At 49.0% G+C, this 17,579-nt stretch overlaps 1 protein-coding gene across 1 annotated transcript in view; it reads left to right on the top strand.

The window, feature by feature from the left end:
* The first annotated feature begins 5,768 nt into the window (after nucleotides 1–5,768).
* Nucleotides 5,769–17,579, top strand: part of Nudt3 (nudix hydrolase 3) — a 62,142-nt gene continuing 50,331 nt past the window's right edge. The window contains exon 1 of the mRNA XM_006983133.2: nucleotides 5,769–6,082. Coding sequence (XP_006983195.1) covers nucleotides 5,984–6,082 — 99 coding nt within the window. The 5' untranslated portion in view covers nucleotides 5,769–5,983. The remainder of the gene's footprint in view (nucleotides 6,083–17,579) is intronic.

Below are 17,579 nucleotides of genomic sequence, written 5' to 3'. Positions count from 1 at the left end.
TATATAGTGAAACCCTGTTTCAAAAAACCCCAGAACCGGCTGGGCAGTGGTGGCACACACATTTAATCCCAGCACTCAGGACACAGAGGCAGGCTAATACCTGAGTTCGAGGCCAGCCTGGTCTACAGAGCGAGGTCCAGGACAGGCACCAAAACTACACAGAGAAACTCGAAAAAACAAAAAACCACACAACCAAACCAGAGTTTTGCTTTGTCAGATCACCCTCTGACTCTTCTCTCAGCCTCTTCCCTGTGCATCTGCCATTGGGCCCAACTAAGAGAATGCCCAAGGTCACCCACAGGCACAAAGCAGTCTGCTTTTGTGTTGGTGATTATCTTGTCCCTAACTAGTAATTCTTTTTTCCCCCGTTTTTTGAGACAGGGTTTCTCTAGTTTTGGTGCCTGTTCTGGATCTTGCTCTGCAGATCAGGCTGGCCTTGAACTCAGAGATCTGCCTGGCTCTGCCTCCTGAGTGCTGGGATTAAAGGCGTGCGCCACTGCCGTCCAGCTAGTCGTTTCTTATGGGCTCAGAGGTAAGTGTTCTGAGGAAACAGTCTGAATGTGGCTGTGTTGGTTGGTGCATGCCTGTAATTGTGTTCTGTGATACCAAATACCAAGTGATGTCCCAACTTCCAAGAAAATGGAGGGCAGGGAGGTGGGATAGTGAAATTGGGCTGGATAGGATGGGTTAGAGACAGCAAGAGGGGACCTTCAGAGCACGCCAAATGAGCCTTGCAGGTCTCCCAGGCTTTTATTTGTCCCTTTAGTCATTGGCCTGGAGCTGAGCCGCTTAGAAAAGGCTGTGGCAGAGAAGCAGAAACTTCCAGGCCAACAATGACCTCTCAGTACACCTGAGGTGGAGGCAGGGGTGAGGGGTAGGGTGGGTGGGTGCACTGACTGACCATGACACTGACTGACGCTGGGAGACGCTTCCTACTGCTTCTACTGCCTGGGTTGGTCTCCCCGCCCTCCCAAGAAACGACACCAAGAATCTTGGAGGACTTGGACAAACATCAGTAAACATGCTGACCTTGAGAACGCACAAAGAAGAGACAATGACTGGGTAAAGGACGTCGGCATCAAGCCTGATGGTCTCGGTTCAATCTCAAGTCTACTTGGTGAAAGAACAAGCTTGTGAGAAGTTGGCCTTTGACCTCCACACATGCACTGTACATGTTTACCCCACTCCATACATGTAGTAAACACCTGAAAAAATTAAATGTTCAGGGGCTGGAGAGATGGCTCAGCAGTTGCTCTTCCCTAGAAATCGGGTTTAATTCTCAAGACTCCACGTGACAGCTCATAACTCCTGTTTTAAGGGAACTGATGCCTTCAGACATTCACACAGGCAGAACCAAGGTACTTAAAATACCTTGCCACCATCCTATAAAGGGTTAGTAGTGTAGGCAATGAATATGTTGATTAGCTTGATCCCCTGTTGTGGTCTGAATTCACTGAGAAACCTGTGCACATATTGTAAGTCTTCGTTGGGCTTTGGGTATGTGTGTGTTTAAGACAATTCACTGTGTAGACCAGGCTGGCCTCTGGGGATGGTTTAGTGTGGCCAATAGATCATTTTTTAAAAAAAAAAGTTTTTGTTTTTTTTTTTTTTGGTTTTTTTTTTTTTAGCCCCCATACTAAAGGCTTACCTTGAACTTGATGCCTGCCTCCCTCTCAAGTGCTGGGAGTTCAGCCTGGGCTACCAGGCCAGGAGTGAGAGGTAGGAACTGACAGAGGCAGAGGGGGTGTCAAAACATTGAAGCCCTCACTCCGGAATCTAGGGAACAGAGCTCTGGGTCGCTCAGGGCCTGCTCTGGGCACCGGAAGACACTAGGTCAATAGTGGCCGCAGTGCCGTGAAACCGTTAGCAAGAGAGGAAGGGAAATCCATCATCTTCTCAGGGTTAGAAAAGGAAGCGGGACAGAATGAGGTCATTGCTGGGGAGGGGGGTGAGGAGGATTGTTCGGAAGCCCAGAGGCCACTGCTGTTCAGAGCTGCTCTGTTGGAAGCCTGTGATAAATGCATGGCTCAGGTCCAGAGGAACAGCCACTTGAGAAGTAAGCCCTGCCGGGTGACTGACACATCAGAGAGGCCATTGTGAGGAAAAGGGCATCTTGAAAGAGTGGAATATGAAATGGAAGAGGATACCGAGGTGAGGGAGCGAGAGGGCCTCAAAAGGAAGCAAAGTTTTCTGTCAACTCTGCAGTGAACTCACACGTATGTCTTGCTTTTATTGATTTATTTAGGTTTTTCAAGACAGGATTTCTCTGTGAAACAGTCCTGACTGTCCTGGAACTCACTCTGTAGCCCAGGCTGGCCTCGAACTCACAGAGATCCGCCTGCCTCTGCCTCCCGAGTCCTGGGATTAAAGGCGTGAGCCACCGCCACCCAAAATGAAGCAAAATTTATGGAAGCTAGAAATCAAGTGGGACTTCAAAATTACGATGAGCGCCCAGAAGCAGCATCGACAGACAGTTAAGGATTTTAAGGATTTGTCTTTATTTTCTGGGTATGTGTGTATGCCTGTATGCAGCGTCACGCGTGTGCAGTGCCTACAGAGTCCAGATGTTAGATCCCCTGGGACCGAGCCATCTGCTATGGGTGCTGGGGACAAGACCAGGGTCTTCTGCAGACCGTTAGGTGTTCTTACCTGCTGAGCCATCTCTCCAGCCCCTCTCCTACCCCCTTCCCTTTGGAACATGGTTTCATGGAGCCTAGACTGGCCTCAAACTTGCTGTGTAGCCAGCGGTGGCCTTGAGTTCCTGATCTTCCAGCCTCTACCTCCCGAGTGCTTGGATTACAGAACTGTGCTGTTACTCAGTTTATGTGGTGTTTAGGTTGGAACCTAGAGCTCCATGTATACTAGGCAAACACTGCCAAATAAGCTACATTCCCAGCTCTTGTTAGTTTAATTTGGATTTTGCTGTTACTGATAATGTCCAGTGCTTTGAACCTACTGGTCACTTGTATATCTTCTTATATATATTATTAGTTATATTAGTTAAAATATCTATTTAACTACTTTGTGTGTGTGTGTGTGTGTGTGTGTGTGTGTGTGTGTGTGTGTGTGTACAGCCCTGGCTGTCCTGGAACTTGCAATGTAATCAGGTTGTTCTAGAACTCACAGAGATCCACCTGCCTCTGCTTCCCCAGTGCTGGGATTCAGGAATGTGCTACCTCATCTGTAAATTTTTTTATGCAGTGCTGAGTCCATCGTACATGGTAGACACATCCCCAGCCCTCTGAACTGTAACACAAGTTGGTAAACAGTCTTATTAATAGAAAACCCGGAGCCAGATACTGGGGTGAAAGGTGAAAGGTCAGAGAAACCAAACAAGCCAGCCACAAAGTTCTAACCTCTATGAAATCCTCAGCCTCAAGAGAGAGAGAGACTTGCTGTTTATTCACGCTTGTCTACCTTCCTGTGCCCTGCCATCTTCCTTCCTTCCTAGTGCTGGGATTAAAGGCGTGTGCCACCACGCCTGGCTGTGTTCCCAGTGCGGCCTTGAACTCACAGAGATCCAGGCTGCCTCTGCCTCCAAATGCTGGGATTAAAGGCGTGCACCACTGCCGACCAGTTCAGATTTATCCATTTTATCTTATGGGGTGCTTTGCTTGTATGTTCACCACATATGTGCTTGGTGCCCAGCGAAGTTAGAGGAGAGCATGGGATCCCTTGAAACTGGAATTACAGATGGTTGTAAAGCACCACACGTAGGTCCTGTAAATGCAATCTGGGTCCTCTCCAAGAGCAAAGGATGCTCCAAAACCCAAGTCACCTCTCCAGCCAGACATTTTTATTTATTTAATTTTATTTTATTGGTGTTTTGCCTGTATCTGTGTATGTCTGTGTGAAGGTATCAGATCCTTTGGAATTGAAGCCGCAGACAGTTGTGAGCTGCCATATGGGTGCTGGGAATTGAACCAGGGTCCTATGGAAGAGCAGTCAGTGCTCTTAACCACTGAGCCATCTCTCCAGCCCCTTTATTTTTTAATCAGACTGAAAAAAAAAAAAAAAGTTCAGGGGGATCTATGTGCCTTCTACAGAGCAAGTTCCAGGACAGCCATATCTACAAAGAGAAACCTTGTCTCTAAAAAACAAACAAAAAAGGTTACTATGTATGTGGACACATAGGTCAGGGTGGAAATGACAGTTCTTTGTTTTCACTGTGTGGGTCTCGGATCTAACTCGGGTTGTCAGGCTTCGTGGTGAGTGCCTTTATTTACTGAACCCTCTAGACTATTAATGAGTGTAGTAAATACAAGCTGATTATGTAATAAGTGCCAGCTAGGCTGGGCAGTGGTGGCCCATGCTTTTAGTCCCAGCACTCGGGAGGCAGAGACAGGTGGATCTCTGTGAGTTCGAGTCCAGCCTGGCCTACAGAGTGAGATCCAGGACAGGCTCCAAAACTACACAGAGAAACCCTGTCTCAAAAAAACCAAAATAATAAAAAATAAAAAATAAAAAAGCCAGCCAGGCCTGACCACTTGAATTCAGTCTCCGGGTACTACATGGTGGGAGAGAAAGAATTCACACAAGCATCATGGCACAAACACACAGAAATATTTTGAGACTTACTGATAAATGTGTGTGTGTGTGTGTGTTTCGAGACAGGGTTTCTCTGTGTAGCTTTAGGAGTCTATCTTAGAACTCGCTCAGTAGACCAGGCTGGCCTCAAACTCAGAGATCGGCCTGCCTCTGCCTCTGTGCTGCGACACCACACCCGGCTCTGCTTTTGTTTTCTGAGACAGGGCTTCTCTGTGTAGTCTTGAAACGATGGAATATCCTCGAGTGCTGGGATTAAAGGTGTCACCACCGTCATTCTTACTGACAAATCTTCATATCCTGACAGTATTTTCTAAACATTTAGTGGATGGTAATGGTGCTGGGTTTGGTGTAGGAAAGCTGAATCTCACTTTCACCTCCTCCAAGAGGGTCATCCCTATATATACTCACTGCCAGAAAGGATGTTTCATAATTTATGTATGTGTGCTGCGCGCGCACACACACACACACAAACACACACACACACACACACACACAGGGGTTCTCTTTTTCTCTTCTGCTCTTCCGGTTTACCTTAGGAGGTTGCATTTGCTTTTCTTTCCCTTTTGTAGTGTTGCGGGTCGAACCCAGTCCTCAACCGTGCCAGGCAAGTGGTCTGCCCCTTAAGCTTCACCCGGAACGGCGGCTTTTGCCTTTTTTGTACAAATAAATAACTGCAGGACGCGCATACGTTCTGATGGCCACCGACTGACTGCAAAGAGCAAACGAACGCCTCGCCCCACTCCTGATTGCCAGCAACCCAACCAGGGTTGCCGGTCTACGGCGAGGCACAGCACCCGGGTTTCAGCAGACCTGCGCCATCACCCTCACTCATGTCAGCTGAGCGGCGCGACCTTGGGTCAGGCTGACCCGCTGACTGTGTGTGTGTCTTTGTGTCCAGCGGCGCCGCGGACCGTAGTGTGTGTGTGTGTGTGTGTGTGTGTGCGCGCGCCTTACTTTCTGTCCAGCGGCGCCGCGGACCGTGGGGTTCTCGAGCGGTGCCCACGCGCCGGGGACTCGCCCGGCTTCCGCCGTCCGCGCTCCTACGCTGTCGGCGTAGCGGCCGCGCCAGCTCCCGCCGCCCCTCGGTGCAGCCGCGATTCCCGAACGCCGCCTGCGCCGCGCACGCGCGACGGGCCCGCGGGCCCGCGTGCCCTTACGCCGCTGACGCAGCGCGCCCAAAATGGCGGCGCGGTCGTCGTCGGGGGCGGCGGCGGTAGAGGGGGCGGTGGCGACGGCGACGGCGGCCGTGACTGCGGCGCAGGTCCCGGGCCGGGGGCAATGAGGCTGGCCCGCCGCGGGGCCGTGTAGCGGACACACAGACCCTCCTCCCCGCCTCCCTCGGCCAGGCCGGGGGCGCGCGCGCGCGACCGCCCGCAGCAGGCTCCCCTCTCCGGACTCCGAGGCCCCGCACGGCACCCCCACCCGGGCCCGGAGGATGATGAAGCTCAAGTCGAACCAGACCCGCACCTACGACGGCGACGGCTACAAGAAGCGGGCCGCGTGCCTGTGCTTCCGCAGCGAGAGCGAGGAGGAGGTGAGGCGCCGGGGCGGGGGGCCGGGGGAGTGCGGGGTGCGGCCCCGAGGGCTTCCGACGGGACTTCCCGAAGGGAAAAGGCGCGGGCAGCGGAGGGGACGCGGGCCTGCGGCAGGGGGATGGCCCTCTGCGGCCCGGGCGTCGGGGGTTCGGCCGCCGTTCCCCCGGGCAGCAGCTCTGACCCAGGAAGGGCGGCCCGGAGCCTGGCAGCCCGGCACACGTGCACGAGGCGCAGGCCGGCCTTTGTGGCGGAGCCCAGGGCCGCCGCGGCGGGTTTGGGGCCGGCCGAGGCGTCGTGGCTGCCGGCGAGCCGGGGCAGGGGCGGCAAGACCCAGGGCAAGATCCTGGGCGCTGTGCACAAGCCAGAGCCAGCCGTTTGGTTCTAACGTTGAGCTGAGGAGGCCGTATGGTGGAGCCCGAAAAGAAAGGAGGACGCTGGATACACTTTTGTATGTGTGTGGACCGAAAAATTTCACAACCATCAGAAGCTGTATTTATTAAGATCTTTATCGCGACACTTTTCTGTTGTGCCCTATGGGATAGCCTGTAGGATTTGCTAGGAAAATAGAAAATTTTAGAATCTGTTTCTTTTTGCTTAAGAAACTTAAAAAAAAAAAATCTCAGCTTCACAAAGCCGTTTCTGTGGTGATGAAGGGAATTCAGAAAAGGCGCATGTTTTGTAAACCCACAAAGAATAGCTGCTTTGGAAATTCATAAGATGCCTGTGAGAACACATTTCTGTCGGGTGCATGGTGGCAAAATGGCAGTTAGCTTGTTAACAATGAAGGACAGTGAAATTGAATATGTTTTATTCCGGCCGTCAGCGGTGGGCTGCGGTGGCAGGGCGACATCGTGTTGAAATGGGAGGGAAAGGAACTTGACCCGTTAGTTTTGAAAAGCTGAAACAGACAGATGGATTGCCAGGAGTCACTGTCCGAAGATATTTAGGAGGAGGAGGAGAAGGGAATTTAAATTACGGCCTGAAGAAAATCAGTGAAAGCGTTCATTGTCGAGTTGAGGGATTGCCTGTGATATGTTTTCAGCAAAACAGTTCAGAAGTGTATAGTTTGTTACTTTGCTTTTATTACAAAGGTCCTCAAAAGAGATGCTTTGTATGCGGAATCGTGTGGTAAAGGATGAGCGCATTTTAGAATACATTCTTATCTTAAGTAAGGTAAAACTGTCATTGGTGATGTGGAGGCTTTGTTCTCTCCGTTATCACATGAGAAGTCAGATGGGGTCTGGGGCTGCTAACTGGAGGGACAGCTAATTAGCATAATAACATACCTTACTACAGTACTGTGGTTAAGTCTGCACCCCAGTTATAGTAGAAGGTTGTGTAATGTAGTCACATGAATGCAGCAAGACTTTCTGTTTTAAAAAGATCATCTGAGAGGTTGAAAAAACGTGAGTGTTTTGGATAGATCCTGAAAACTTAAGATCCTAAGCAAAGGAACAACCAAGTTTGCCCTTTGTGGTTAAATTTTAGGTGGTGGACTGACGGCAGCTTTGATGTCCATGCTTCTTTGAGTGTTTTGGCTACCTGTGCCCTTCCTTGTGCGGGTCAGACCCGGCATAGGACTTGATTTTTAGGAGCTTGAAACTCTAAAATCAAAAGAAGAATCAAAGCATTTGCTTAATGGTGGAGTTTCCTTCATTGAATCTCTTTTTGCATGTTGGTTAATGAGCAGAACAATCCTGTTAATCATGAATTATTGATTCAGTGGGTACTGTAGTCATAGTTTGGTGAGAACAATAATGTTAATGGACACAGGCCGGTGTTAAGAGACTCTGGTAGGTGGGATTTACAGATCAACACTCAGTGAGAGTGTACAGATCCGTCTCTGCCCAGAGGGATTTTTGATAGTCTCTTAGTTTGGAGGGATTTTAGACCACACAGTAATCTCTAGGGTACTGTTTAACTCTCACATTATATAATTGTGTTGGAAGGGAAGTGATTTGTTAGTTCCAGGGAAACTTTTATGTTCTCAGTAGATGTGCCAGAGGCTGGAATTGTTAGCTGCCACCATTGTGGGGAAAGTGAAAATTCACACCTAGGAGGGCATTCAGCCCATTTTATTTTTTTAAATTGGCACTAATGGCTTTAATCAAAAGAGAATTGTTTACAGAATATTATTAGCACAATGCAACACTAATGTAAGTGTAAACAGGACCTTGATTTTTAAATTTAGTTAGCCAGTGTCAAGAAACATACATACGATGGGGAGAAAGAGATTAAAACATTAAAAAATAATTTGACCAAAAATCCCTCAGCCCCAGGAAGCTACAGTTACAGGCCCAGCAAGGAGAGCAGCAGAAAGGGGTCCGGGTCAGGATGGGAGTGTACTTAGCAGTTATTGAGCGTTCATGAAGGTGAAGTTCTCTCTGCGTTAATGGGAGAGGTCGCTAGGAGTGAGCATAGAGCTGAGTGGAGAAACAGAAAAACCTACCCAACAACACCGTGCTGGTGAGCTCCTTCTGCCAAATTCTGGCTGTTTTTCTTGTTGATAAATTGAAATTAACAGGGGGGAAATGTCCCCTGCTTGTGGGCACGACTGGCTATTGCTGGCATTTCTGTGAATGGGTAGTTGATAAGCGGACATAAGTTGTTGTGATGCTGTGCCATGGGGTTCCCGGCCCTGGGCTCCCTGAGCTTGAAGTGTGTGCTCATGAAGACTCTCTCGGTTGTTCTTAGTCCTGTGTTGGTGTAGGTTTGTCATTGTTGTCATTGTGGAACTTAATTCAGTATGGAGCTCTGGTTCCAAAAGGATTGCTATGTATATGTGTGCGGGAGGGAGAGAAGCCTTTCAAATACTCCAGAAAGACTGCAAATGCGTGTCATGGAAGAAGTCATTGCTTAGTTATGCTCACAGGCCAACTGGAAAGGGCTGGACAGCTACTGACTGTAGGACTTTGCACATAGCTACCTCCTGGTGCTTTCAGATTCTTATCCTATTTAGAGGCAGGACCTGGACTAGGTCAGTCATTATGCGGGTGGCATAGGAGACAAGTCAGCTTGTAGTTCCGTACTTCTTTTTGTTTGGTTTGGTTTGAGACACATTGGAGCCGAGGCTGGCCTTGAACTCCTGTTCTTCCTGCCTCTACTTTTTTTTTTTTTTTTTTAAGATTTATTTATTTATTATGTATACAGAAGAGGGCACCAGATCTTATTACAGATGGTTGTGAGCCACCATGTGGTTGCTGGGAATTGAACCCAGGACCTCTGGAAGAGCAGCCAGTGCTCTTAACCTCTGAGCCATCTCTCCAGCCCCTGCCTCTACTTCTTAAGTGCTGGGAACACATGCCCAGCTGAAATACTTAAGATTTCTTCCCCTCCTCCTCTTCCTCTTTCTCCTCCTCCCCCTTCAGTGCTGAGGATCGAACCCAGAACCTCCTGTGTGCTATGCGAGCGCGCTACCACAAAGTCACATCCACAGCTCAGTTCTGTTTTTATACGGAAATCTGTCTTTCCAAAGATTAGTAAATAAATATACTTTCATGGTTTCTGAATGAATTGGATAATGCAGTCACTTGACTCTTAGAGTCATCCCGAGAGATAGCTCTTCCTCACTCTTCTCTTTTGGAGCCTTGGTAGGGGAGGATTTGTTTGTGCTCTATACCCTTAGTAGGAGGGCTGAGGAGTGTGGCTCTGGCTTTTCAAACAGTTGAAATCTCTCGGAATAAACAGTGATGGACACAAACCTGTGAGAAGGTCAGTTATGCTGAGTTGACACCAGGTGACATTCTAGTGTTTGGGAGAGTCAGGGCAGCCGGCACCTGAAGGTCTGTATTAGCCCAGTGAATCTTCATGTTGTTGTTGTTTTGTTTTTCTTTCTTTCTTTTTTTTTTTTAAATAGTTTTATTTTTATTTCATGTGCTTGCTTGTTTTGCCTACATGTATGTGTGTGAAGGTGTCACATCGCCTGAAACTGGAGTTATAGGCAGTTATGAGCTGCCATGTGGGTGCTGGGAATTGAACCTGGGTCCTCTGGAAGAGCAGCCAGTGCTCTAAATCGCCAAACCATCTCTCCAGCCCTCTTGTTTGGTTTTTCAAGACAAGGTTTCTCTGAATAGCCTTGACCTTCCTGGAACTCACTCTGTAGACCAGGCTGGCCTCAAACTCAGAGATTCATCTGCCTCTGCCTCCCAAATGCTGTATTTAAAGGTGTGCACCACCATTGCCCGGCACAGCCCAGTAAGTCTTAATAGTGAGTCAGTTAGATTTCCCTCCGTGTGTTTAATGTGTGTGTGTTGTAAGTGTGAATGTATGTGAGCATGGGGGCCTGTGTCTGCCATGACTCTCTATAGAGGCCAAAGGACAAGTATCAATCCTTATTTTCACCTTTTTGAGGCATGTTTCTTTGATGCTAAGCAAGCCAGGCTAGCTGGTCTCCACCTCCTGTCTGACTGCAGGGGTGCTAGGATTGCAGATGTGTGCCACCCCATCTGGCTTTATGTGAGTTTGGGGGGTGGCTAGCACCCCAAGTGCGTTACCCACCCCATCTCCCCAGCCCTGCCTATTTCTTCAAAGACAGGTTACCACCTAAGGGCTTTCTGTGGTGAGGTATTAGGTTTGCCTGGCAGATTGCTGTTTGTGTTTTCTCAGATCCTTGAGCTCACCAAGTCGATGGGGAGTGGACTGACTCTGGAGATCCTCAGTGGGTAGAGGGACTCTGGTGGCCTGAGTGTTTGTCTCTGAAATTCCTCAGGGATATAGGTAGAAGGACGTCACTGCAGACCACACCCTCCAGCAAGCTCAGGAGAGGGCAGGAAAGCACTGGTGCAGTCTCTCTCTGGTGGGCCGTAACTCTGGCAGAGGGCTTCAGCGGATCGCAGGCTGCTGGAGAGTCTTGAGCTGGGGGCTTGGCTGTGGGCCAGCATTACTTTGTTCTAAGGTTACACTGGGGCATTTCTGCTCTTCATCTCTCTAAATTGGTTATGGTGGCTTTTATCTAATTTCCCTCCTTCCCAGGCTGGGGGTTTGGTCTGATCTATGGTCATACTGTACCTCCTTTCTTGTTTTGTTTTTTAATTTCTTCTCACATCTCAACTATGTTGTCTAGGGAGGCCTCTAACTTACTTCGTAGGCCAGGATGGTCTTGAACTCTGATTTCTCCTGCCTTGTTCAGCCTCCCAAGTACTGGGATTATAGGCACTTACCCCCACAACCAGCTGCCCTTCTGTTCCCCTTAAAAGCTGTTCTTTGCCCTAGCCCTGCTTTTTGCTTTTAGATGACTCTTATTTCTTAATCACAAGTTACACATCTACTGTGTGCAACCTGTATCTTTCTTCACCGCCTGCTGCAAGTGAGAAGGATCTCTGTGGGAATACACTTACCATCTGTATTTCTTCAGTGTGTGAGCACATGTGTGTAACTACGCCCGTGGAGGCCACGGCTCAGCCTGTCACTCTCATTGGCTGCCCACCTTATATTTTCTTTGTTTTTAAGACAGGGCCTCTCGCTGGGCGGTGGTGGCACAAGCCTTTAATCCCAGCACTCGGGAGGCAGAGCCAGGCGGGTCTCTGTGAGTTTGAGGCCAGCCTGGTCTACAGAGTGAGATCCAGGAAAGGTGCAAAGCTACACAGAGGAACCCTGTCTCAAACAAACAAACAAACAAACAAACAAACAAACAAACAAACAAGACAAGGCCTCTCATTGGCCTGGAGCTCAATGAAAAAAGTTAAGCTGTCTTGCCAGTGAGCCTCAAATCCACCTGTCTCCACTTCCTCAGTACCAGCATTATAAGCATGTACATGATGTTCTTTAAAAACAAAAAAACAAAAAACATGGATTCTGGGTATTGAACTCAGGTCCTCATAGATGTTCAGCAAGTATTTTACCAGTTAAGCTAACTCCCCAGGCGCGTGTGTGTGTGTGTGTGTGTGTGTGTGTGTGTGTAGACGTGTATACACACATAGTGGGTGTGTATGTGTGTGTTTAACCAAGTCTTGCTATGTAGTCCAGGCTAGCCTCAAACTCAGGTAACCTTCCTGCCTTAGCTGCTCTAGGCTAAAATTACAGGAGCGCATCACCATGCCAAGCTAAAAGCATAATTTTAGAGAACTTTGCTAAGAATTATGTTCTGTGGTCACTTATAAAGTCAACCCTTCCTGTGTCTGTCCTTGCCTGATGTATCTAGTGGGCTCACTCCCACAGTGAGGCGGTCTCCCTAAACTCCTGCAGTGATGCGCTCGCTGCACTCTCTCTTTCTCTCCCTCCCTCCCTCCCTCCCTCCCTCCCTCCCTCCCTCCCTCCCTCCTGCAGTGATGCTCTCTGTCTCCTGCAGTGATGCTCTCTCTCTGTCTCCTGCAGTGATGCTCTCTGTCTCCTGCAGTGATGCTCTGTCTCCTGCAGTGATGCTCTGTCTCCTGCAGTGATGCTCTCTCTGTCTCCTGCAGTGATGCTCTCTCTGTCTCCTGCAGTGATGCTCTCTGTCTCCTGCAGTGATGTTCTCTGTCTCCTGCAGTGATGTTCTCTGTCTCCTGCAGTGATGTTCTCTCTCTGTCTCCTGCAGTGATGTTCTCTCTCTGTCTCCTGCAGTGATGCTCTCTGTCTCCTGCAGTGATGCTCTCTCTGTCTCCTGCAGTGATGCTCTCTGTCTCCTGCAGTGATGCTCTCTGTCTCCTGCAGTGATGTTCTCTCTCTGTCTCCTGCAGTGATGTTCTCTCTCTGTCTCCTGCAGTGATGTTCTCTCTGTCTCCTGCAGTGATGCTCTCTGTCTCCTGCAGTGATGCTCTCTGTCTCCTGCAGTGATGTTCTCTCTCTGTCTCCTGCAGTGATGCTCTCTGTCTCCTGCAGTGATGCTCTCTCTCTGTCTCCTGCAGTGATGTTCTCTCTCTGTCTCCTGCAGTGATGTGCTCTCTCTGTCTCCTGCAGTGATGCTCTCTCTGTCTCCTGCAGTGATGTTCTCTCTGTCTCCTGCAGTGATGCTCTCTGTCTCCTGCAGTGATGTTCTCTCTCTGTCTCCTGCAGTGATGTTCTCTCTGTCTCCTGCAGTGATGCTCTCTCTCTGTCTCCTGCAGTGATGTTCTCTCTGTCTCCTGCAGTGATGCTCTCTCTGTCTCCTGCAGTGATGTTCTCTGTCTCCTGCAGTGATGTTCTCTGTCTCCTGCAGTGATGTTCTCTCTGTCTCCTGCAGTGATGTTCTCTGTCTCCTGCAGTGATGCTCTCTGTCTCCTGCAGTGATGCTCTCTCTGTCTCCTGCAGTGATGCTCTCTGTCTCCTGCAGTGATGCTCTCTGTCTCCTGCAGTGATGCTCTGTCTCCTGCAGTGATGCTCTCTCTCTGTCTCCTGCAGTGATGTTCTCTCTGTCTCCTGCAGTGATGCTCTCTCTCTGTCTCCTGCAGTGATGCTCTCTGTCTCCTGCAGTGATGTTCTCTGTCTCCTGCAGTGATGCTCTCTCTCTGTCTCCTACAGTGATGCTCTCTGTCTCCTGCAGTGATGTTCTCTCTGTCTCCTGCAGTGATGCTCTCTCTCTGTCTCCTGCAGTGATGTTCTCTCTCTGTCTCCTGCAGTGATGTTCTCTCTGTCTCCTGCAGTGATGTTCTCTCTGTCTCCTGCAGTGATGTTCTCTCTGTCTCCTGCAGTGATGTTCTCTCTGTCTCCTGCAGTGATGTTCTCTCTGTCTCCTGCAGTGATGCTCTCTCTCTGTCTCCTGCAGTGATGCTCTCTGTCTCCTGCAGTGATGCTCTCTCTCTGTCTCCTGCAGTGATGCTCTCTCTGTCTCCTGCAGTGATGCTCTCTGTCTCCTGCAGTGATGCTCTCTCTCTGTCTCCTGCAGTGATGTTCTCTCTGTCTCCTGCAGTGATGTTCTCTCTCTGTCTCCTGCAGTGATGCTCTCTCTGTCTCCTGCAGTGATGTTCTCTCTGTCTCCTGCAGTGATGTTCTCTCTGTCTCCTGCAGTGATGCTCTCTCTGTCTCCTGCAGTGATGCTCTCTCTGTCTCCTGCAGTGATGTTCTCTCTCTGTCTCCTGCAGTGATGTTCTCTCTGTCTCCTGCAGTGATGTTCTCTCTGTCTCCTGCAGTGATGTTCTCTCTGTCTCCTGCAGTGATGTTCTCTCTGTCTCCTGCAGTGATGTTCTCTCTGTCTCCTGCAGTGATGTTCTCTCTCTGTCTCCTGCAGTGATGTTCTCTCTCTGTCTCCTGCAGTGATGTTCTCTCTCTGTCTCCTGCAGTGATGTTCTCTCTCTGTCTCCTGCAGTGATGCTCTCTGTCTCCTACACCACTTTTCTTTTTGGGAAGTGGAGATTGAGACAGGGTCTCACTGTGCAGCTCTGACTGTCCTGGAACTCCCTGTTTACACCAGGCTAGCCCCAAACTCATAGGGCTCTTCCCTCCCCTGTCTCCCCATTGCCAGGACTAAAGGCGTATGTCACCATGCCTGGCCACCATTGCTTTTCTTTTCTGTCTCACTTGATTATTCTCCGAGGAGAAGGTTATTATGTTAAGACAAGTAAAGATGTTGGACAGATGGCCCGGCAGTTAAGAGCACTGGCTGCTCCTCTAGAGGACCTGGGTTCAATTCCCAGCTCACAACCTCCCCCTCTTCTACCATTCTCTCCTGGACTCTCCAGTCAGGTGCTTTTCTAGTCACGTTTACCAAAACACCCTGGCAGATAGTCCAAAAGTTTTCAGATCCAGTGACCAATTTGAAGGCCTCATGTTACTTGACTTTTTTTTTTGTCCTTTTGGAAACAGGTTTATGTAGCTCATGCTGGCCTGGAACTCAACGTGATTTTGAGCCTTCCCAAGTGCTAGTGCCACAGGCACTACCACACCCAGCACGTCTCCCTTCCGCCATGACCCTTTCTTTCTCCCTCCCTCCCTCCCTTCCACCCTCCCTCCCTCCCTTTCTCTCCCTCCCTCCTTCCTTCCCTTCCTTTTTTGTTTTTCAAGACAGGGTTTTTCCTGGTTGTCCAGGAACTTGTTCTGTAGACCAGGCTGGCCTAGAACTCACAGAGTTCTGCCTGCCTCTGCTGGGATTAAAGGTGTGTGCCACCACTGTCCTGCTGCTGTGAACCTCTTCTTCACCATACTTCTGTGGCATCTCTCTCCCATGGTCCTTCCTATGGATTCCTTCAGTTTTCTGACTCGGTTGCAGTGTGTGAAGCACAGTCTTGGACGCTTCCCCTAAGTACTTGGGACTTTACACTGATTACTTTCAGAAGTCTATTTTTAGCTCTGAACTCTCTTGAAATCAAGACTAATGGCCAGCAGTCTACTCCATAGTTCCATTTGGGAACCTGATAGACGTCTCAAGTTTCAGATACCGGAATGATTTTGGTTTTTTTGACAGGGTTTCACTGTGCAGTCCAAGCTATTTTGGAACTTGTGATCCTCCTGCTTCAGTCTTCCAAGTGCTGGGATTATAGACATGCCTAATGAACCCTGCTTTTTTTTTTTTTTTCTTTAGCAAGGGCGGGTGCGTTAGAAATTGAACTTAGGCTTCATGGATGCTAGCTAAGCATTCACTTTCCTGGCTATAATGTACCCTCAGCCTTCAAACTGAGATTTTTATTCCATACTCAAAATCCCCAGGCATCCAGCTACAAAAACCTGCTTCTCCTCTAGCATGACCAGACTCCGAGCACTCAGGAAGAGAAGTCTCCTTTTCTTTTCTTGCTGTGTAGCTCAGGTTGGAGGCCTCAGGGCCACTCTTGGCTTTTCCTATTTTGGCTCATACCTAATCTGGCTGGAATCCCAACTGCAGCTGCATCTCTCCAACCCTCGCTGTGCTATTCCAGCCTCGCCCATTCCCCTCCTTTCCTAGACTGTTGCCATGGCTTCCTCACCTGCCCCTCTGCTCTGCCCTTCCTCCTGTATTATTCTCCACCCCAGCGGCTAGGATGAGTCTTCTAACCCAGAAGTCAGACCCTGTCCCTCGCAGAGTAAGTCCAGTAGCCCTGCTCTGGCTCTAACATCATCTCCCTCTCTTCCCCTTCCTCGTTCCTGTTTTCACGTTCATGGCCTCAGTGTTCTTTCTCTCACTTGTTGCCTGCCAGGCTCACCCCTCATGCCTAACCCTTTGCTCAATCACTAGACATCTTTCCGAAGCCTATTAAGCTAGGCAGTGGTGGCGCACGCATTTAGTCCCAGCACTCGGGAGGCAGAGGCCAGCCTGGGCTACAGAGCGAGATCCAGGACAGTGGTACACACAGAGACTGTCTTGGAAGTCAGAAGCAGCAGCGGGTTCACTGTCGGCTGCTGTCGTTGCAGGCTTTGCTGCTGCTGTTCTCCTGACGGCACAGTCACCGCTAACTAGAGTGGATCTGTGGATCGCACGCTTGCTCTGCAGTGCAAGCGAGGCCTTAGGATGGGGGCTTTGTCTTCCTTATCTATTGACTTATTTTAACAATTGCTTCTCTGTCCTGTGTACTTAGAATGAGAGATGCTGAGTACTGTTGGTTAAATCTGGGAATGGATGGATGAGCCCTGAATAGTCAGTCTTGGCCATCAAACTAATGTGTAATGGAAGCATTAATAACCAAAACTCAGGAAATGCTAGTATTTTAATAAGTGTGTCCTGAGAAATCTTCCATCTTACCATAATTCCATACTCTTAGTGAGAAAGTGTTTGGTAGTGTTGAGTATCAGCCCAATAGAGTTTATGTTCCTTATGCTGTAAACTTTTTAGGGAAAGAGAAGAAATTTAAAAATAAATTTTTATTTTTATTATTTTTAGTTACATGTTTGTGTGCAGGTTTGTGCATGTGAGTACAGGTGCTAACAGTGGATAGAGGCAGCAGCTCCCTCTGGAAGCAAGTTTCAGGTAGTTGTAAACTGCCTGACATGGGTGTTGAAAATCAGTCTTGGGTCTTCTGAAAGAACAGTACACACTCTTAACACCTGAGCCATCTCTAGCCCCAGGAGGGAGGTTTTGAGACAGGGTGTTGCTCTGTAACCTAGCCTGTTCTCAAACTCATGTAGCCTAGGCTGGCCCTACACCTGTCAGTTTTCCTGCTCTTAGCCTCCTGAGTGCTGGGATTACAGACATTTGCCACCAGGCTTAGCCTCTTCTCGGAATCCTGCTGGATAATCTTCTGGAGGAGCACACAGGATTTCTTTAGACATTGAACTGTGCCATCTGAGAGGATCTGTGGGTGATTGACATGTCATATGCTAGACGCCAAGCCTAGCAGTGTAGTACCTAAGGCCAGAGGATTTTTTTTGTGCTGACATCCGAGAATCTTTTGTTTGTTTCGTTTTATTTTTTAAATTTGTTTTCAAGACAGGGTTTCTGTGTGTATCCCTGACTGTTCTAGAACTCGATCTGTAGACCAGGCTGGCCTTGAACTTGAGATCCACCTGCCTCTGCCTCCTGAGTTCTTGGGATTAAAGGCATGTGCCACCATGCCCAGAAAAAGAAATATTTTTTAAAAAGCATACATTTCTTATGTGCTGGGTAGGGGCATATGCATGCATGTCAGGATAACTTTCAGGAGTCGGCCTATTATCTTGAGGCTGAGCTATTTCTCCAGCCTCAAGAAGCAGTTAGCT

Source organism: Peromyscus maniculatus, chromosome 21 (assembly GCF_049852395.1).
Source record: "Peromyscus maniculatus bairdii isolate BWxNUB_F1_BW_parent chromosome 21, HU_Pman_BW_mat_3.1, whole genome shotgun sequence".
In the NCBI taxonomy this organism is placed as follows: Eukaryota; Metazoa; Chordata; class Mammalia; order Rodentia; family Cricetidae; genus Peromyscus; species Peromyscus maniculatus.
The sequence above is the reverse complement of the archived record's forward strand: the minus strand, read 5'-3'. Positions and strand labels throughout refer to the sequence as shown.